Source organism: Coffea eugenioides, unplaced genomic scaffold (genome assembly GCF_003713205.1).
Source record: "Coffea eugenioides isolate CCC68of unplaced genomic scaffold, Ceug_1.0 ScVebR1_2930;HRSCAF=4054, whole genome shotgun sequence".
Classification (NCBI taxonomy): domain Eukaryota; kingdom Viridiplantae; phylum Streptophyta; class Magnoliopsida; order Gentianales; family Rubiaceae; genus Coffea; species Coffea eugenioides.
The window spans coordinates 29,398-51,186 of record NW_020863462.1 but is presented as its reverse complement, the minus strand read 5'-3'; the positions used below and the strand labels follow the sequence as shown (position 1 = coordinate 51,186).

The 21,789-nt window shown below is 42.2% G+C and overlaps 1 protein-coding gene across 1 annotated transcript; it reads left to right on the top strand.

Annotated features, from left to right (window-relative positions):
- Positions 1 to 7,902: 7,902 nt before the first annotated feature.
- LOC113757298 lies at positions 7,903 to 9,185 on the top strand. The gene is made up of 3 exons (XM_027300657.1): positions 7,903 to 8,121; positions 8,236 to 8,661; positions 8,772 to 9,185. Exons 1-3 carry the CDS (start codon positions 7,903 to 7,905, stop codon positions 9,183 to 9,185), a joined length of 1,059 nt encoding a protein of 352 aa, XP_027156458.1.
- Positions 9,186 to 21,789: the final 12,604 nt, after the last annotated feature.

Genomic DNA, 21,789 nt, shown 5'->3' with positions numbered 1-21,789 from the left:
TTGAGTCATTAAACAGCATCTTAATTGTGTCATATACCTGAGTTTGTTCCAGTTTGACCCCTTGCTTCATTCATTGTTTGATACGTGGTTGAACGTCGACATTGGAGCTCCTTGGAGGAAATTTTCTGATTTTTTCAAGAGAGGCAAACAAAGGCCAATAAGGGTTATTTGTGAGATCATTAGAGTGGGTAATTTTGAGTGACACAAGAGAGTTGAGTGTAAACACGTAAGGGAGCGTCAAAGGCAATATACCCTTGTGTCTTTGCTAACTCTTTTTACAGGTTTACCTTAGCATGGATTCTCACCCTTTTGACAATAAACTTAACATGGAGGCCTTGACGAGTGAGTTCCAATGGAGGATGGACATGTCCCTTGAATCCCTACATGAGTGAATAGACCAACTTGAGAACCATCAACAACGAAGTAACTCGGTTCATGGAGGAAGCAATAGGGATGAATCCGGTCCTATGCATGGCGGAGATGAGGAAGACCGACGGCCTAGATATGCTCACCAAGACCAAAGAAGGAACGATGATGCACTCAAAGAGATCAAAATCAAAATCCCCTCATTCCAAGGGAAATCCGATCCGGATGCCTACTTGGAGTGGGAGAAACGCATCGAGATGATCTTCGAATGTCAAGACTATAGGGAGGACCAAAAGGTAAAGCTTGCCACTCTCGAGTTCACGGATTACGCCATTATCTGGTCGGATCAAGTACGACTTAGCCGAAGGAGATGTGGAGAACTACCTGTGACCACATGGCATGAACTTCGCAGGTTGATGAGGAAACGGTTCATTCCAAGTCACTACCACCGAGACCTTTATCAAAAACTACAAAACTTGAGTCAAGGGTCTCGAAGTGTAGATGACTGTTTCAAGGAGATGGAAATAGCCATGCTACGTACCGATGTAGTGGAGGACCGGGAAGCGACAATGGCTAGGTTCTTAACTGGGTTGAGACCCAAGATTGCAGAGGTAGTGGAGTTGCATCACTACGTGGAAATCACAGACATGGTGGACAAAGCTTCCAAAGCGGAGCGTCGCCTCAAGAGGAGGGATGCCACTCGACTCACTAGTACACCGGTTAGCTCGAATTGGAGAACATATCCGCCTACGAAGGAGAAGAAACCGATTATGGGAGCTTCGGGAAGGATACCAAGGCGGTGACTGACGCCTCTAAAGCCCATAACCATGAGATCAAGTGCTTCAAATGCCAAGAGTTTGGTCACATCGCATCTCAGTGTCCAAATCGACGAACCATGCTCTTACTTGAAAATAGAGAAGTCGTGACGGATGAAGAAGACAGCTATAAAGGAGTACCATCGTTGGGAGAGAAGGATGCCGATTCTAGTGAGGAAATACCAACGAATGAACAACTCGACTTAGTGGTTCAAAAGGTGCTAACTGCTCAAGTAAAGGAAGAAAATGGCCAACAAAGGGAAAACATCTTCTACACACGTTGTCACATAAAAGGCAAGGTGTGTAGTCTTATAATTGATCCCAGGAGTTGTACAAACGTGGCAAGTATGACACTAGTGGAGAAGGCCTCGCTTCCTACAATCAAGCATCCACATCCATATAGGCTCCAATAGTTGAACGACAGTGGAGATGTGCGAGTCACAAAGCAAGTCGAGATCCTATTCCGCATTGGTCGATACGAGGATGAAGTCCTCTATGATGTCGTGCCAATGCAAGCTACTCATGTGCTATTGGGGAGAACATGGCAATATGATGAAAGAACTAGCCACGATGGTTTCACCAATAAGTACACCTTTATGCACGACAACAGGAAAGTCACACTCGTGCCTCTCACTCCTAAACAAGTGCACGAGGACCAAGTCCGGTTGCAACAAGAACACGAGGAGCAAAGGAAATTGAAAGGAGCCGAGAAGAGTGAGGGAAAACTGGCCTTAAATGATTCGGCCCTTGAGAAGAGAACTGAGAGGAAGCAAAGCATGCTCGCAAAAGCCAGGGATGTAAAGAAAGCTTTACTTTCTTACCAACACTTGCTTATGATAGTATGTAAAGAAGTTATGCTTGCTTCTACCATATAACTTCCATCATAACTACCATATAAATTTAACCACTGTATATTTTCATGATACCCCGTGTTATCTCATTGTTGCAGGAATTTGAGGATATGTTTCCTGAGGAGATCCCGGATGGACTACCTCCCATCCGTGGCATTGAGCACCAAATAAACCTCATTCCGGGCTCACCAATGCCCAATAAAGCCCCCATCGCATGAGTCCCGAGGAAACCAAGGAACTACAAAGGCAATGGCGAACTGCTCTTAAGGAAAGGTTGGGTGCATGAAAGCCTAAGTCCCTGTGCCGTCCCTCATCTTGGCGTCAAGAAGGATGGAAGCCTCACGCCATTGTGTGTTGGATTGCAGAGCCATCAATTCGAATAACGGTAAAGTATCGTCATCCTATACCTAGGTAGCATGGACATGCTAGATGAACTAAATGGGCTGTAATTTTTCATTGAAAAATTGATTTTAAAAGTGGTTATCACCAATCCGAATGAAGGACGGGGGACGAATGGGAAAACGGCTTTTAAGTACTACTTATGGGTTGTATAAATGGCTAGTCATGCGCCTTTGGTTTATCTAAGCCCCTAATACATTTCATGAGGTAAATGAATCATATTCTACGCCCTTTTTCTTTTGATAATTTGCTGGTAGTATATTTTTTTTGATGATATCTTGTCTCTAGTCGAAATCTGATGAACACATAGAGCATCGTTACGTGTTATTTTAATGCCTGTATGGCCAAGCAAGTTTGTATTGCTTACTTTTGAAAAAAGTGTTCTTTTTGCACAATCAGTTGGTTCTTTCAAGGGATATGTTATTAGTGCATAGGGAATACAGGTAGATATAAAGGAAGGTTGAAAGCCATCCCCAAATTGGCCCGACACCAAGACTGTTTGAGCCGAAGTAAAGAGCTTCATGATTAGCTAGTTTTTCGCCCAGGTTTTGTGCGAGATTCAGCACCTATTTCCGCTTCCGTTGACTGCCGTTATCAAGAGAATAATGTCGCCTTTCATTGCGGGAGCTGACCACAAGATAAAGGGCATTTCAATTACTTAAAACACAAAACTCACGCACACCACCTTGTATTTCTGTTGCCTAGTTTTTGACAAGATGTTTGAAATCGAATGTGATAAACTTCAGGTGTTGACATTGGAGCTGTGTTAATGCAAGAGGGTAGGCCTACTTTAGCGAGAAGCTGAGTGGGGCAGCCTTGAACTACTCCACCTACGATAAGGAGCTATACTCCCTCATTAGGGCTCTCGAAACATGGCAACATTATTTGAGAGCAAGGGAGTTCGTCATTCATACTGATCATGAGTCACTCAAACACTTGAAGTCACAACAAAAGTTGAACAAAAGGCATGCCGATGGATTGCTTTTGTTGAGACTTTCCCATACATGATCAAGTATAAGACAGGTAAAATCAATGTAGTAGCTGATGCCTTGTCACGCAGGTACTCTTTACTTACCTTACTCAACCTAAGCTACTTGGTTTTGAAACCATCAAGGAGTTATATGCAAAAGATCCAGATTTTAGTGAATGCTATGCACAATGCTTACAATCTAGGTTGGATCACTTTTTTATGCATGATGGTTATTTGTTTCGAGTTGAAAAACTATGCATCCCTCAGTCTATTGTTAGTCCATGAAGCACATTCAGGTAGTCTAATGGGACACTTTGGTGCTGCAAAGACTTTGGTTGTTTTGCAGGAACACTTCTATTGGCCAAAGATGAGAAGAGATGTGGAACGTGTGGTTGGTCGATGCATTGTGTGCCACAAAGCTAAGTCTAAGACTCAACCATTCGGTTTGTATACCCCTTTACCTGTGCCTACTACACCTTGGATCGATATTTCTATGAATTTTGTACTTGAGTTGCCTAGGTCTAGGAAAGGACATTATAGCATATTTGTGGTAGTTGACAGATTTCCTAAAATGGCTCATTTCATTGCTTGTCACAAAACGGATGATGCTTCTAACATTGCTGATTTGTTCTTTCGTGGGATAGTTAGGTTACATGGCATGCCTAGAACTATTGTTTCTGACAGGGATGTTAAATTTCTTAGCTATTTCTGGAAGACATTGTGGGGAAAATTGGGTACTAAACTGTTATTCTCGACTTCAAGTCACCCACAAACGGATAGCCAAACAGAAGTTGTTAATCGCACTTTATCTACATTGTTGCGTGACATCATTAAAAAGAACATTAAGTCTTTGGGGGAATGTTCTTCCTTCATGTTGAGTTTGCCTATAAAACCGAACTGTGCATTAGTGCTACACGTTTCTCACTTTGAAGTTTGTATTATGGTTTAACCAGTTAACTTTTCTTGGATTTGTCACCTTTGGCCGTTGTCTGAGTGTTGTCAATCTGGATGAAAGAAAAGAGGCGAGAATTTTCGTGAGGCCACTACATGAGAAAGTGTGACTCAACATTGAGCAACGCACGAGTCAATATGCGAAAGCAAGCAAACAAAGGAAGGCCGTTTCAAATATCTTTGATTGGTATGCACCTTTCTGCGAAGAGAGGTTTCCAGTCAACGACAAAGCAAGCTACTCCCCTGAGGCGACGGTTCCTTCCAAGTTTCTTGAGCGTTGTGAACAAACAATGCTTTACAAGTTGGACCTCCCAGGTGGTAGTATGAGCTATAAGTGCCACATAATGTCACTGACTTTTAGTCCCTTTCTCGCAGAATTTGAATTCAGAATTTGAGGCAAATCCTTCTTCAGGAGGAGAGGAATGATTCGAAGAGAACATCGAGTAGACCATACAAGTAGAACAAGTGAAGGTTTTCCCTCGCCCTGTCACTCTGAAGCACGCCTCAAGGAATATGAAGGAAGCACTCCAAACTTCTAGTACAAGCTGCCCAAGCCCAAGTTGGGAGGCCTCGGCCCATAGAAGGCCTTGCAAGTGAGAATGAAAGACAAATCACCTTGGTAGAGCCTTGCTCGATGAAGAGGACCTTGTTTGAAGGCCACAGCCCTTTTCTGGAGTATCATGGTTAATCATATAGTTATTTAAAGTTTAAGTATTGCATTTAGTAGTTATGGCCTATATCAATAAAGCTCATGTTGAGCATAGGACCGAGTAAGGAGGCCCACTACCTTTGGCCGAACTTAGCAAGGGCCACGGACCTTCCTTGGAGCCCTAAGTCCCTTTTGGATTTTCGAGCATCTAGTAGTAGTATTATATATAGGACTATTGCTTGTATTATTTTTTTTCAGATTTGGTTTAATACAAAATTGAGAGTTCTCTCATTGGCTTCTTGTGAGCTTTTCCTGAAGTTCTTAGAATAATTCCCTAGGATCTTCAAGTTGACTTATCAATCTAGAATCACACTAGATTGTGGCGTCTTCTACACTATACCAAGGTTCGTTAGCCACGTGATTAACGGGTAAAGATATCATCAACTCCAAACGTGCTCCGTCCCTCTAGATCCTGTGCGCCTGTCTCTTGCGGGTTTCGTCACAAGTTGGCGATGTTCGTATCAGTTTGTAATCAGAGCTAGTTAGAGGTATCACATTACATCCCTTGTTTTTGTTGTTTTGAGCCAGTTTTTATCCATCAATTTTGTTGCTAGGTCGTTAGGGTTTTGTGTCAAATCGTGGGAAGGGTTTCTTGTGAAGTCCGAATCGTTTGCTTCTTGTTAGTGTGCTGTCCGCAATTTTCCAGAATTATTCCAGTATTTTCGTGTGTTGTTTCTGCCCAAGTTTCATCCATGAGTTTGTTGGTGTTGTGTTTGAATCATTAGAGTAAAAAAAACAAAAAAAAGTCAGGCACCTTATTTTGTTCTCACGTCAAGATGCTGGAATTTCGTTTTGAGTATTGCTGAAATTCTGTTTTACCTATTTCATGAGTTTTGGTTGTTGTTCTTGTAAACCTTGGATACCATAATATAATTTGGGGAAGTTCTTGAGTTCTTGAACAAGATTCTTGAAGTTCTTGGGCCTGCAAGACTTGACTTGAAAGTTCTTGAAACCATAAAATCAAGAACTAGGGTTTCTTGAAAGTTTGAATAACCTTGCATCCGCTTCTTGATCTTGTGGTATAATCTGAAATTGTGATCCTTGAAGAGCCGAAATCTTGAACAAAAGACAAAAAAAGAAGAAAAGAAACGAAACAAAAAAAAAGAGGAACGAGAGACATTCGGCTCAAGGGAAATCAGATTTCCAAATCTTGATTGGTTTGAGTTTCCAATTCTTGGTTGGCTTCCAAATCTTAATTGGCTTCAATATCTTGAGCTTCCTATTCTCGACTGAATTCCAACAACCTCAAATGACCTGGATAGCCCCAAAAACACCCCAAACCAGTTTCCTAAACCGCTACAAAGACCTTATCCAAATCACCCTTGGATTCTTGAGTTTCCTAAATTGGTTGGACTAGTTGTTGCAAACCGAATTGGCTGAAATTTGAGGGTTGATTCTTGCATTATTTGAACACCACAAAAGCACCTTTTTCCCTCCATAATACTGACCAGAACTCGGCAAAAACAGCAGCTCAAAATTCCAGTTTTCGGGTTGGAGTCTTTCTAGGATTCCAAATTTCAGCTTTGAGTTGTGAGTCGCGTCTAGTATCGATCATCTTAGGATTGCTTTCCTACATTATTTGAGTCATTAAACAGCATCTTAATTTTGTCATATACCTGAGTTTGTTCCAGTTTGACCCCTTGCTTCATTCATTGTTTGATACGTGGTTGAACGTCGACATTGGAGCTCCTTGGAGGAAATTTTCTGATTTTTTCAAGAGAGGCAAACAAAGGCCAATAAGGGTTATTTGTGAGATCATTAGAGTGAGTAATTTTGAGTGACACAAGAGAGTTGAGTGTAAACACGTAAGGGAGCGTCAAAGGCAATATACCCTTGTGTCTTTGCTAACTCTTTTTACAGGTTTACCTTAGCATGGATTCTCACCCTTTTGACAATAAACTTTAACATGGAGGCCTTGACGAGTGAGTTCCAATGGAGGATGGACATGTCCCTTGAATCCCTACATGAGTGAATAGACCAACTTGAGAACCATCAACAACGAAGTAACTCGGTTCATGGAGGAAGCAATAGGGATGAATCCGGTCCTATGCATGGCGGAGATGAGGAAGACCGACGGCCTAGATATGCTCACCAAGACCAAAGAAGGAACGATGATGCACTCAAAGAAATCAAAATCAAAATCCCCTCATTCCAAGGGAAATCCGATCCGGATGCCTACTTGGAGTGGGAGAAATGCATCGAGATGATCTTCGAATGTCAAGACTATAGGGAGGACCAAAAGGTAAAGCTTGCCACTCTCGAGTTCACGGATTACGCCATTATCTGGTCGGATCAAGTGCGACTTAGCCGAAGGAGATGTGGAGAACTACCTGTGACCACATGGCATGAACTTCGCAGGTTGATGAGGAAACGGTTCATTCCAAGTCACTACCACCGAGACCTTTATCAAAAACTACAAAACTTGAGTCAAGGGTCTCGAAGTGTAGATGACTATTTCAAGGAGATGGAAATAGCCATGCTACGTGCCGATGTAGTGGAGGACCGGGAAGCGACAATGGCTAGGTTCTTAACTGGGTTGAGACCCAAGATTTCAGAGGTAGTGGAGTTGCATCACTACGTGGAAATCACGGACATGGTGGACAAAGCTTCCAAAGTGGAGCGTCGCCTCAAGAGGAGGGATGCCACTCGACTCACTAGTACACCGGTTAGCTCGAATTGGAGAACATATCCGCCTACGAAGGAGAAGAAACCGATTATGGGAGCTTCGGGAAGGATACCAAGGCGGTGACTGACGCCTCTAAAGCCCATAACCATGAGATCAAGTGCTTCAAATGCCAAGGGTTTGGTCACATCGCATCTCAGTGTCCAAATCGACGAACCATGCTCTTACTTGAAAATGGAGAAGTAGTGACGGATGAAGAAGACAGCTATAAAGGAGTACCATCGTTGGGAGAGAAGGATGCCGATTCTAGTGAGGAAATACCAACGAATGAACAACTCGACTTAGTGGTTCAAAAGGTGCTAACTGCTCAAGTAAAGGAAGAAAATGGCCAACAAAGGGAAAACATCTTCTACACACGTTGTCACATAAAAGGCAAGGTGGGTAGTCTTATAATTGATCCCAGGAGTTGTACAAACGTGGCAAGTATGACACTAGTGGAGAAGGCCTCGCTTCCTACAATCAAGCATCCACATCCATATAGGCTCCAATAGTTGAACGACAGTGGAGATGTGCGAGTCACAAAGCAAGTCGAGATCCTATTCCGCATTGGTCGATACGAGGATAAAGTCCTCTATGATGTCGTGCCAATGCAAGCTACTCATGTGCTATTGGGGAGACCATGGCAATATGATGAAAGAACTAGCCACGATGGTTTCACCAATAAGTACACCTTTATGCACGACAACAGGAAAGTCACACTTGTGCCTCTCACTCCTAAACAAGTGCACGAGGACCAAGTCCGGTTGCAACAAGAACACGAGGAGCAAAGGAAATTGAAAGGAGCCGAGAAGAGTGAGGGAAAACTGGCCTTAAATGGTTCGGCCCTTGAGAAGAGAACTGAGAGGAAGCAAAGCATGCTCGCAAAAGCCAGGGATGTAAAGAAAGCTTTACTTTCTTACCAACACTTGCTTATGATAGTATGTAAAGAAGTTATGCTTGCTTCTACCATATAACTACCATCATAACTACCATATAAATTTAACCACTGTATATTTTCATGATACCCCGTGTTATCTCATTGTTGCAGGAATTTGAGGATATGTTTCCTGAGGAGATCCCGGATGGACTACCTCCCATCCGTGGCATTGAGCACCAAATAAACCTCATTCCGGGCTCACCATTGCCCAATAAAGCCCCCTATCGCATGAGTCCCGAGGAAACCAAGGAACTACAAAGGCAAGTGGACGAACTGCTTAAGAAAGGTTGGGTGCATGAAAGCCTAAGTCCCTGTGCCGTCCCCATCATCTTGGCGTCAAAGAAGGATGGAAGCTCACGCATGTGTGTGGATTGCAGAGCCATCAATTCGATAACGGTAAAGTATCGTCATCATATACCTAGGTTAGATGACATGCTAGATGAACTAAATGGGGCTGTAATTTTCATGAAAATTGATTTTAAAAGTGGGTATCACCAAATCCGAATGAAGGACGGGGACGAATGAAAAACGGCTTTTAAGACTACTTATGGGTTGTATAAATGGCTAGTCATGCCCTTTGGTTTATCTAACGCCCCTAATACATTCATGAGGTTAATGAATCATATTCTACGCCCTTTTCTTGATAAATTTGTGGTAGTCTATTTTGATGATATCTTAGTCTCTAGTCGAAATCTTGATGAACACATAGAGCATTTACGTGTTATTTTAAATGCCTTATGCCAAGCAAGTTTGTATGCTAACTTGAAAAAGTGTTCTTTTTGCACTAATCAGTTGGTCTTTCAAGGATATGTTATTAGTGCATAGGGAATACAGGTAGATAAAAGGAAGGTGAAAGCCATCCAAGAATGGCCGACACCAAAGACTGTGAGCGAAGTAAGGAGCTTCCATGGATTAGCTAGTTTTTACCGCAGGTTTGTGCGAGATTTCAGCACCATTGCCGCTCCGTTGACTGCCGTAATCAAGAAGAATGTCGCCTTTCATTGGGGAGCTGACCAAGATAAGGCATTTCAATTACTTAAACACAAACTCACGCACACACCTGTACTTTCTTTGCCTAGTTTTGACAAGATGTTTGAAATCGAATGTGATAGTCATACACAATATAAATTCATCACAACAGCCGTTCAATAGGCTCAAAGTCATTCAAGTACAAGATTTAGCTAGGAAAATGACCGGGAATGAGCTTTAAGCTAAGAAACCAAAAAGGCAGATTCGCTGCTACTTAGCGTATCGGGCATAACCGAAACTATGCTTATTGAATTGAAGTGCAACTTATACCATTTCGAAGCTAAGACAGAGGGCTATAACTTTGATGAAGACTATTTAGTCCAGTTCTCACCCTAACTTGATCAAATTTACCAAAACAACCCCAGATTCTCCAGTTCGAAGCTTACTGTGAAATTCAACTAGCAGTCCTGATTCATTTAATCATATCTCAGCACACACAACTCCGATTCAGGTAATTCCAAAGCCATTTAAAAGCTAAGATACAAGGCTATAATTCTTAAGAAGACATTGACAACCAAATCAGTAGTATTCCCAGTCAAACTAACCAATTACAGAAGCTGATTATCAGTTTCGGGCAGAAACAGGGCAGTAGGGGTATTTCAGTCTTTTCACAGGTTACGTTGCTCTGATTGGATTGAAATTTTTCAGACCGCTAGTTAACATCATTTTCTACAACTTTCATGTTTTAACCTAAGCCTGATTCGACCTCTAACATGCTCGAATAAAACCAGACAGAACAGGGGAAATTGAAACCCTAATCTGGAAATTTCGGTACAAAGCAGAAATTTTTCGCAAATAACCGCAATTAACTCACAAGAGGTCTATTTAACACCATATAGAGCCATCAATTCAAGCCAACCATATCCATCATAGGAAAACAGAAAAATTCTCACAAAAATCAGAAATTTAGCTAACTTCACTCTAATTCATAAAATCTTCCATAAAAGCACATAACTAGCCACCACAAGTCATGAATTAGCCATTATTGGAAAGAAACAATGAATCTTTACACACCATACCTTGATACCTCCCAAAAGGTAGTAGCTTAGGTCTCTTTCTTCCAAAACAACTCCACTAACTACCTTAATACTGCTTAGTTAGGGGTTTTTATGGAGTGATTTGAAGTTTAAATCGTTGGATCAAGAGATTAAGCAAGAGAATAGAAGGCAGAAGTTGAGGGATTTTCTCTCTTTTCTCTCTATGTTGGTCGGCCAAGAGAAGGAAAAATGAAGATGAAATTGGTCAAAATTCATGTTTAGTAAAGGTGAAAGAAATTAGTCAAAGTCCAACCTTTAATCACAAAGTGACACTTGTCACCTTTTTTTAGTGCAACTCTATCCTTTTGTCTCTCCAATGATAATCCATCTAGGTACCCTCTAATTATCTCTTAACACCTGATAAATTAAACTCGGTATATAACCTAGTTGGCCGAATTTTATCGATCTTACCGCACTAGTGGGTCCCACATCCGGTATATACTCTTAAAATCTCATGAACTAACTTATACTAGAAAAATAATTTTTAAAAATCATATTTGCTCATAAAAATTATTTTTAAAATGTTCCGAATAAAGAAAATGTGGAAAGGCGTGCAATTAAAATAAAATAACCTAGAAATGAAGAAAATTACGGGTTCTCATAGTCTTCTCATTTAAATCTTGTTCTACACCTTCTTACCATCTAGCTAGTAATGTCCCATTAGTTCTTTACCTGATTTCTGAATTGTTTCAAGTTAAAGGTTATTTTGTTTTTGTAGGTTGTAACGCTGTCCAAAATTTCCCAACTATGATTAAAGATTGCAACCCGATTTCGTGCTTATTCCTGCTAAAAGTGGTGCACATTCGTGCTTCTTCACATGTCCAAAAGCTAGTCACCACGAGCTTAATTTCCCAACCCCAACTTGCACAAATTCATGCGATTCATATGGAGTACGTTTCACCTCATTGCTGCCACTTATGTCGGGTGATGCCCACAAATGCGTCAATCAAGATCCGCATATTGGTCTTATCTCGCTGGTTCGTGCTTCTAGGGAAGTGCAACCTGATTGGTTCAATGTTTCATCTCCAGATAGGCAAGTTGTGCCACATCAACGACAACCAGGTGACAATATGACAATCCATGGCCGAAGGCTGATTAGAGAGCTTTGGATTGCTACCTGGAATTTTCACGAGCCTTACACAAGCTCTTTGCTATCTTGGCGCATGTCCTTGTTTGAGAGCCTCATGAAGCTGACCAAACGGCATTTAACTTGGCTCGTGACCTTTCATTTGTTCCCAACGTGGCTGACCTCCAAGCGCATTGTCGATTTGAGGTGTCACACTACTAACTCTTGTTAGTATCATCCATCTCCATCCAGATTTGAGGACAAATCCTTGTCAAGAGGAGGGGGACTGATGTGTGCATGGATGGCGAGATGGATGGCGGCCTTGACTCAAGGCTTTCATAGAGACCTTGAAGGCTTGAAGGATGTTAATCAAGTTACCTACACATTGATCCAAGCCCACGAGGAGTCAAGTGATGGTTGTTAGTTTGGGCTCTAGCCCGCTAGTTAGTCTTTGTAGTTTTTCCAATTAAAGGGAGTCGGCCAACTGTTGGGCCTTTTTAGTCTTGAGCTGTCAAGTTATTGTTTGGATTAGTTACTAGTTGTAGGGCTTGTTGAGTCATGGATTCGGCCCACCTTGTCCAAGGCCTGGCCGAACCTTTATTTCCTTTTTACTAGCATTAGAGTTTCGTTAGTTTGCCTAACTAAAGGCTTGCTTTGTAAGCATTAAGGGTAGACTCGATTGATTAATAAAATTGTCTTCTTTCGATTTTCTTCTTGTGAGAATTTCGTTCCTTTACTTGCTTTTGGCAAGGGTTCTTGAGCAATCTCGTGTTGTCCTTGATTGTTCGTCTGTCCTATCCACTTGAGTATTCACCTCGATTGGAGTCATCGTTCTACCGCCTTAAAAACCAACTCGTGTCATCCGTGTTGATTTTAGGTCCCGCAATCCAAGCGTTGGACAACCTCGCTAGATCCTTGGGCAAACGTGCTACGTGTCTCGAAACGTGTTGATCGAGAACCGTATCAGAATAAAAATCCATCATGCAAGAAGTATTTTCCATGCAGACTCTTAGTACAGGAGGCATATATTTCACCAAAATCGAGATCATGTGCATAGAGTGCTTTGAGCATTTCAAAACCTAGCAGCTTAGCATCAAGGAAAACAAGCAAAGAATGTCTACGAGAAAGTGCATCGGCTACCACATTCGTTTTGCCAGTTTTATATTTAATGACTTAATGACGATATTCTGATATATAGTCGCAGTGAACAAGAGCACCTGGAGCATGTGAGATTAGTTCTCGAGGCACTTCGACAGGCGCGTCTATACGCTAACCTTAAGAAGTGCAACTTTTGTACTAACGAGCTTGTGTTCTTAGGATATGTAGTGAGCTCACAGGGGATCAAAGTGGATGAGTCCAAGATTGAAGCCATCAAGCAATGGCCAACTCCTGCATCCGTCCCGGAGGTGCGCAGCTTTCTTGGGTTGGCAGGCTTCTACCGGCGTTTTGTCAAAAACTTTAGCACTATTGCCACCCCATTGACCGCCGTGACCCAGAAGAATGACAAATTCCAATGGGGGGAAGCCCAAGAACAAGCGTTTCTTACCCTCAAAAGCAAACTCACACACGCACCTGTGTTAGCATTACCCAACTTCAACAAAAATTTTGAAATCAAATGTGACGCTTCTGGTGTAGGTATTGGCGCCGTCCTGATGCAAGACAAAAGGCCTTGTGCCTTCTTGATACGTTCCTCGATCAACTTGTTTCGAGACACGTAGCACGTTTGCCCAAGGATCTAGCGAGGTTGTCCAATGCTTGGATTGCGGAACCTAGAATCAAACGGACGACACGATTTGATTAAAGGTAGTAGACGACAACTCCGATGAAGGTGAATACTCCAGGGGAATAGGTCGGTTGATCAATCAAGGACAAGACGCAAGATTGCTCAAGAACCCTTGCCAAGGCAAGTTAAAGGCTCGAATTCTCTCTTGAAGAAGAAATCGGAAATACTAGAATTTTATTCATCAAACTGCCGTTTTTAACCTTACAAAGCTAGCCTATTTATAGGCTTAAAGGTAACAAGAAAAACCCTAAAGGAACCCTAAACGGAAGGTCGGCCATCTTGACTTCAAATGGGCCAGCCCATGCCTTCTACTAAGCAACTAGTCCAACTAAATAAATAACAACGACTGAGGCCCTACTCGGCCGTCTCACAAAGAGGCCCACTTGATTCTTCATGAGCTTGGATCAAAGTGTAAATTGCTTGATTGTCTCTTTCCAAGCCTTCAATATCTCTATGGGCTCCATGTTGATCTTGGACAACTCGGACAAGTGTTTGGAGGGATTCTTTGAAAAACTTGGCCCGTGCACGTGTGACTGGGCCCAATGGGACTCGGACTGGGTCATTGCGCGGGCCCTGATCCCTGCACACATCAGTCCCCTCCACTTCAGGAGGATTTGCCCTCAAATCTGGATCCTCCCCGTCAAGAAATGGGCTCAGGTCCGCGACATTGAAGGTTGCGCTAACATTGTATTCCCCAGGTAGCTCCAATTTGTAAGCGTTGTCATTAACCCGTTGGAGCATGCGAAAGGGTCCATCTCCTCTTGGGGATAGCTTGCTTTGTCGTTGCTTGGGGAACCTCTCTTTTCGCAAGTGTAGCCAAACCCAATCACCTGGCTCGAAAATCATCTTGCGACGGTGCTTGTTAGCCTGCTGGGTGTATTGTTGAGTACGCCGCTCAATGTTTGCTCGATCGGCTTCGTGTAACCTGCGCACAAAATTAGCCTTCTTTTTCCCATCTAAGCTTGTGTGCTCAGAGGAAGGTAAGGGTACCAAATCAAGAGGGGTCAGCGGGTTAAAGCCATAAACAATCTCAAACGGTGAGTAGTGGGTAGCACTGTGAACAGCTCGATTGTAGGCGAATTCAACATGAGGCAAGCACTCTTCCCAAATTTTAAGATTCTTTTTAATCAAAGCCCGAAGTAGTGTGCCAAGTGTGCGATTGACAACTTCAGTTTGCCCATCGCTTTGTGGATGACTGGTGGTGGAGAATAATAACCTAGTGCCAAGTTTAGACCACAAAGTCTTCCAAAAGTAACTCAGAAATTTGACATCTCTATCACTAACGATGGTCCTAGGCATGCCATGCAGACGGACAATTTCTTTGAAGAATAAAGTAGCAACATGGGATGCATCGTCAGTTTTATGACAAGGAATAAAATGAGCCATCTTAGAGAACCTGTCAACTACTACAAAGATGGAATCATTTCCCCTAGGTGATCGAGGGAGTCCTAAGACAAAGTCCATGGAAAAGTCGATCCAAGGATAGTTGGGAATAGGCAATGGGGTATACAGGCCGTATGGGTGTGTTTTAGACTTCGCTTTGTGACAAGTGACACATCTACCAACCATGCGCTCCACATCTCGACGCATGTGAGGCCAGTAGAAATGCTCTTGTAACATGGCAAGAGTCTTAACCATGCCAAAGTGTCCCATGAGACCACCACTATGTGCTTCCCTAACCAGAAGATCACGGATGGAAGAATTAGGCACACACAGTTTATCCACATGAAATAGGAATCCATCATGCAAAAAGTACTTTCCATGTGGGTTCTTAACACACGTAGCATATATGTCACCAAAGTCGTGATCATGTGTGTAGAGTTCCTTAATCATTTCAAACCCTAACAACTTAGCATCAAGACAGGCAAGTAAGGAGTGTCTACGTGACAAGGCATCAGCTACCACATTTGTCTTGCCAGTCTTGTATTTAACCACATAGGAGAAGGTGTCAATGAAGCTTACCCATTTGGCATGTCTCTTGCTTAACTTGGGTTGCCCCTTGAGAAACTTCAGTGACTCGTGATCGGTGTGTATCACGAACTCCCGAGGGCGAAGATAGTGTTTCCAGGTCTCCAAGGCCCTCACTAGCCAACTGATACGTTCCTCGATCAACTTGTTTCGAGACACGTAGCACGTTTGCCCAAGGATCTAGCGAGGTTGTCCAATGCTTGGATTGCGGAACCTAGAATCAAACGGATGACACGATTTGATTAAAGGTAGTAGACGACAACTCCGATGAAGGTGAATACTCCAGGGGAATAGGTCGGTTGATCAATCAAGGACAAGACGCAAGATTGCTCAAGAAACCTTGCCAAGGCAAGTTAAAGGCTCGAATTCTCTCTTGAAGAAGAAATCAGAAATACTAGAATTTTATTCATCAAGCTGCCGTTTTTAACCTTACAAAGCTAGCCTATTTATAGGCTTAAAGGTAACAAGAAAAACCCTAAAGGAACCCTAAACGGAAGGTCGGCCATCTTGACTTCAAATGGGCCGGCCCATGCCTTCTACTAAGCAACTAGTCCAACTAAATAAATAACAACGACTGAGGCCCTACTCGGCCGTCTCACAAAGAGGCCCACTTGATTCTTCATAGGCTTGGATCAAAGTGTAAATTGCTTGATTGTCTCTTTCCAAGCCTTCAATATCTCTATGGGCTCCATGTTGATCTTGGACAACTCGGACAAGTGCTTGGAGGGATTTTTTGAAAAGCTTGGCCCGTGCACGTGTGACTGGGCCCAATGGGACTCGGACTGGGTCATTGCGCGGGCCCTGATCCCTGCACACATCACTTCTTTAGCGAGAAACTGGGAGGAGCTGTCTTAAACTATCCTACGTACGACAAAGAGTTGTACGCACTGGTGAGGGCCTTGGAGACCTGGCAACACTATCTTCGCCCTCGGGAGTTCGTGATACACACCGATCACGAGTCATTGAAGTATCTCAAAGGGCAACCTAAGTTAAGTAAGAGACATGCCAAATGGGTAAGCTTCATTGACACTTTCTCCTATGTCATTAAGTACAAAACTGGCAAAACGAATGTGGTAGCTGATGCTTTATCTCGTAGACATTCTTTGATTGCTGTTCTTGATGCCAAGTTGCTAGGGTTTGAGAGCTCAAGGAGATATATACCCATGACCATGACTTTGGGGAAATCTATGCATCTTGTATAAAGAGTCCACATGGAAAGTATTTCTTGCACAATGGTTTTTTATTTTATGTGGATAAATTGTGTGTCCCTAACTCTTCCATTCGTGATCTTTTGGTTAGAGAGGCACACAGTGGTGGTCTCATGGGACACTTTGGCATTGTTAAGACTCTCGCCATGTTACAAGAGCACTTTTACTGGTCGCACATGCGTAGGGATGTTGAACGCATGGTTGGTAGATGTGTCACTTGTCATAAGGCAAAGTCTAAAACAAATCCATATGGCCTGTATACCCCATTGCCCATTCCTCACTATCATTGGGTAGACTTGTCTATGGACTTTGTCTTAGGCCTACCTAGGTCGCCAAGGGGTAATGATTCCATCTTTGTCGTGGTTGATAGATTCTCTAAGATGGCACATTTTATCCCCTGTCACAAAACTGACGATGCATCTCATATTGCTACTTTATTTTTCAAAGAAATTGTCCGTCTGCATGGCATGCCTAAGACCATTGTTAGTGATAGAGATGTAAAGTTCTTGGGTTATTTCTGGAAGACATTATGGTCTAAGCTTGGCACTAGGTTGTTATTCTCCACCACCAGTCATCCACAAAACGATGGACAAACTGAAGTTGTCAATCGCACACTTGGTACTCTACTTCGGGCTTTGATTAAAAAGAATCTTAAAACTTGGGAAGAGTGTTTGCCTCGTGTTGAATTTGCCTACAATCGAACTGTTCATAGTGCTACACACTACTCACCTTTCGAGATTGTTTATGGCTTTAACCCCGCTGACCCCCCTGGATTTGGTACCCTTATCTTCCTCTGAGCACACAAGCTTAGATGGGGAAAAGAAAGTTGATTTTGTGCGTAGGTTACATGAAGCCGTTAGACCAAACATTGAGAGGCGTACTCAGCAATACATCCAGCAAGCAAACAAGCACCATCGTAAGATGGTTTTTGAGCCTGGAGACTGGGTTTGGCTACACTTGAGGAAGGAAAGATTTCCCAAACAGCGACAAAACAAGTTATCCCCAAGAGGAGATGGATCCTTTTGAGTGCTCCAACGAGTCAATGACAATGCTTACAAATTGGAGCTACCTGGGGAGTACACTGTTAGCTCGACCTTCAATGTCGCAGATTTGAGCCTATTTCTTGACGAGGAGGATCCAGATTTGAGGGCAAATCCTTCTCAAGAAGAGGGGACTGATGTGTGCACGAACCTCGACCCAGGCAATGACCCAGTTTGAGTACCATTGGGCCCAGTCACACGTGCACGGGCTAAGCAATTTAAGGAATCACTCCAAGCCCTTGTGCGGAATGTTCAAGACCAACAAGGGGTTCATCGAGACATTGAAGGCTTGGAAGGTGATAACCCAGTTGTTTACACGATGATCCAAGCCCGCGAAGAGAGCCCGTGAAGAGTCCAAGCGGCCCATGGCCGATTAGGCCTTAGTGTTAGGAGTCGTAAGTTAAATTAGTCCATTTGTTAGCCATGGATTCGGCCCACCTTTTTGTTGAAGGATGGCCGAACCCTTAGGCCCTTTAATTGAGTCCATGGATCGGCCCACCCTGTCCAAAGAGTGGCCGACCAACTAGCTAGTCTTAGGGTTTTTGATATTAGGGTTTCCTTAGTCTTGCCTATATAAAGGCTTGCTTTGTAAGCATTAAGGGTGGACGTTTTATCAATAAAGTTTGTTATTTTCGATTCTTCTTCTTGAGAGAGAATTCGAGCCTTTCACTTGCTTTGGCAAGGGTGTTGAGCAATCTTGCGTCTTGTCCTTGATTGTTCTACCGACCTATTCCCCTGGAGTATTCACCTTCATCGGAATGTCATCTACTGCCTTTAATCAAATCGTGTCGTCCGTTTGATTCTAGGTTCCGCAATCCAAGCGTTGGACAACCTCGCTAGATCCTTGGGCAAACGTGCTACATGTCTCGAAACAAGTTGATCGAGGAACGTATCATTGTTGGTGCAAATGGCATAAGTGTTGATCCAGCCAAGGTAAAGGCCATCTTGGAGTGGCCGACTACAACCAATGTGTCTCAGGTAAGGTCTTTTCATGGTCTTGCAAGTTTCTATAGGAGATTTGTTAGACTTTAGTACTATTGCAGCACCTTTGAATGAGATCATTAAAAAGAATGTGGGGTTTCAATGGGGAAAAGAGCAAGAAGAGTCATTTAATAAGCTTAAGAATTTGTTAACTTCAGCACCTATTCTTGTTTTACCTAATTTTGATCTGACTTTTGAAATTGAATGTGATTCTAGTGGAATAGGCATAGGGGCTATCCTATATCAAAACAATAGACCCTTGGCATATTTCAGTGAGAAGTTGGGTGGGGGAGCTCTTAATTACCCTACTTATGATAAAGAATTGTATGCTGTTGTGCGTGCTCTTGAAGTGTGGCAGCATTATCTTATGCCTAAGGAATTTGTGATACATACTGATCATGAATCAATTAAATTCCTTAAGGGTCAAGGTAAGTTGCATAAAAGACATGCTAAATGGATTGCATTTATTGATTCCTTTCCATATATCATTAAGTATAAGAAGGGGAAAGATAATGTCGTTGTAGACGCATTATCTAGGAGGTATACCTTGATCACTACCATGAGCACTAAGTTACTTGGTTTTGAGCACATTAAAGACTTGTATGCACATGATGACGATTTTTCTAATGTGTTTCAAGCTTGTGCATGTGAGAACCCTCACTTTAAAATATAATTTTCTTAAATTACTAGTCTTATTCTAGGATTTAAATCATATATTATATGCCCTTATAATATATTTTCTATATGTTATAATAATTTCCATGTATAATGTTCCATTTTATTTTACTTGAAGTAAGAATATTTTCTTGAGCTAAATTAAATTAATGCATCACTTGTGTTTGTCCAAGTGTTCTTTTGTTAGTGGTAGTAATTTATGTGAGTGATTAGAGATGTTAATCATGTATTGGTACATTTGGAAAGTTAAGTAGACCATTAGTCAAAGATTAAGAAAGGTTTGGTTAAGAAAAGAGCCATGTGGCAAAACCTTGACCATAGGCTTGTTGACTAAGGATTAAGAGACAAAATAAAAACTAAGCAAACCCTTTCTTTTCCTCTTAGAGTGGCCGAACCCTAGCTCAAGAAAGAGAGAGAGAGAGAGCTCCTAAATAAGGTTTTCTTACCTAAACAAATCAAGGACCAAAATTTAAAAGAGAGGAATTTAGGGTTTGTAAGGAAACTTTCTTTGTTTCAAGTGGTGAATCCAACCTTGAAGCCTCTACTTGGTGGATTTCTTGGTGATTTGAACACCTTGTAAGTAAGGTAAGTACTCTTTAATTTGGGGGTTTTATGTGTTAGATCATCTACTATAAGCTCTAATCATGAATTGCAAGTTGTTGTGGTTGGAATTGGAAGTTAACCCCTTGAATTAAACAAGTAGTGGATGAATTGTTAGTATGCACACCAAGTGTTTGATGAAATGTCCAACTCTTATTCATGTATGTTTATGAGGTATTGATATGTTTTAAAACCCTATATAGTTAGATTTAATACTTGAGATGTGCAAAAGGTGGAAATAATGAGAAGAGTGAAAGTTGGGAAAGAATTAAAGTGTGCTGACCGAAACTTTTAAGCTTGCTGTCCGGTTTTTGCCCCAATGTTTCATGCATATTTTGGCTACAAATGTGAGTGATATATGTTGGGTTATGTGTGTGGAGGTTGTCTACAAAGAATTAGCCAATTTGGTTGAGTAAATTTTGAGTAGCAAGCAAAGGGACAAAACTGGACTAGGTCCAGAAACTTTCTGTCCAGCAATGTTGTAAAGGCTATAACGTTTTATTCACTGATCGGATTTGAGTTCCGTTTGTGGCATTGGAAAATAGACGCTTAGAGCTTTAAAACGGTACCTAGCTTATGTTCTGGTTCGTCCCGAGCAATCCGTGGCAAGTCGTGAAAGTCGGCTGCCCGTGCGGTACTGTTCATCCGAGGCAGTCCAGAAATTTCTTTTGGCTTCTTAATTTTGAGTCACTTAAGCTAGGATTTTGGAAATGATTTCTTCACGACAAATTTAGCCTTAAGAACCTAGTTTCCAACGCAATTAACGGAACCTAATTCCGACTCTCCTACCATGAGCAGTGACCGTTTTCCCGAGACTGGTCAGGCGAGGCAGTTTACCTATTAGGGAACTTTTGAACTTTAGTGGGTTTTTCTCTTGCCAAGCTTTCATGTACATACTAGATGTGTTTTCCCATGAACTTTCACCATGGTTTAGACCCTATTTACATACTGGATTAAGTAGCTTAGGCTAGTTACTTGGTCTCTTCATGAACCTACACGTTCGTAAGGAACGAATTCACTCATTAATGTTTTCACTCGTTGACCTAGGTTTGGGCAACGACGGTGTTCGTAACTACGGCGTTTGACGTCGACTATCACTTTTGCTTGACAGGTGAGTGTTTCACGACCTGCTACTTGTTATGTGGGATACTTGTATATGTGAAAACCTTGATGTGCTATTGACTGAGCCAAACACTGTTTTAATTAAAGTTGGAGGCGAGTGTGTACTTTATCGCACTCGACCTTCCTTGATTTCCACTGAGGCTCTATATATTGTTACACTGTGATGTGAAATTTTAATTGTGATTGTGAATGAGTTGTTAGGGTGATATCCCTTCAACTACTGTTACTGTTTGGGTACCCAACCTCATAGGTGAGTCGGTTGTATCGAGCCAACAAGGGCTTGGTCGAGAAGGCCGATAAACCTTGACGACTGTTTATTGTTCACTGAAACCGGTATACTCGAGTATTACCAAACTACTGTTATGAAGTGCGGGCCCGGTAGGGGGTTGATTGGTGGACGGAGACTGGTGAAAGTGGTGTTCTACGGACCTACATACTGTTACAATTGTTGACGGAGTGTCAACAGGAGGCAATTGCGATCAAGCTCAAGGGGGCCTTTGGCTTTTGAAAGCCACCCGTATCCTTAAATTGAACTGTGTTTACTGTCATTTTACCATACGGTGCCTAATGGATAATTTGTGATTTTTATGTGATTATGTGATTACTTGATTTACCTGGAA

Coding starts and splice junctions, on each gene's coding strand:
- LOC113757298 (XM_027300657.1), top strand. CDS start 7,903: ATGCTCTTACTTGAAAATGGAGAAGTAGTGACGGATGAAGAAGACAGC. Junction 8,122..8,235: donor GTTGTCACATAAAAGGCAAG/GTGGGTAGTCTT, acceptor AGGCTCCAATAG/TTGAACGACAGTGGAGATGT. Junction 8,662..8,771: donor ACCAACACTTGCTTATGATA/GTATGTAAAGAA, acceptor TCATTGTTGCAG/GAATTTGAGGATATGTTTCC.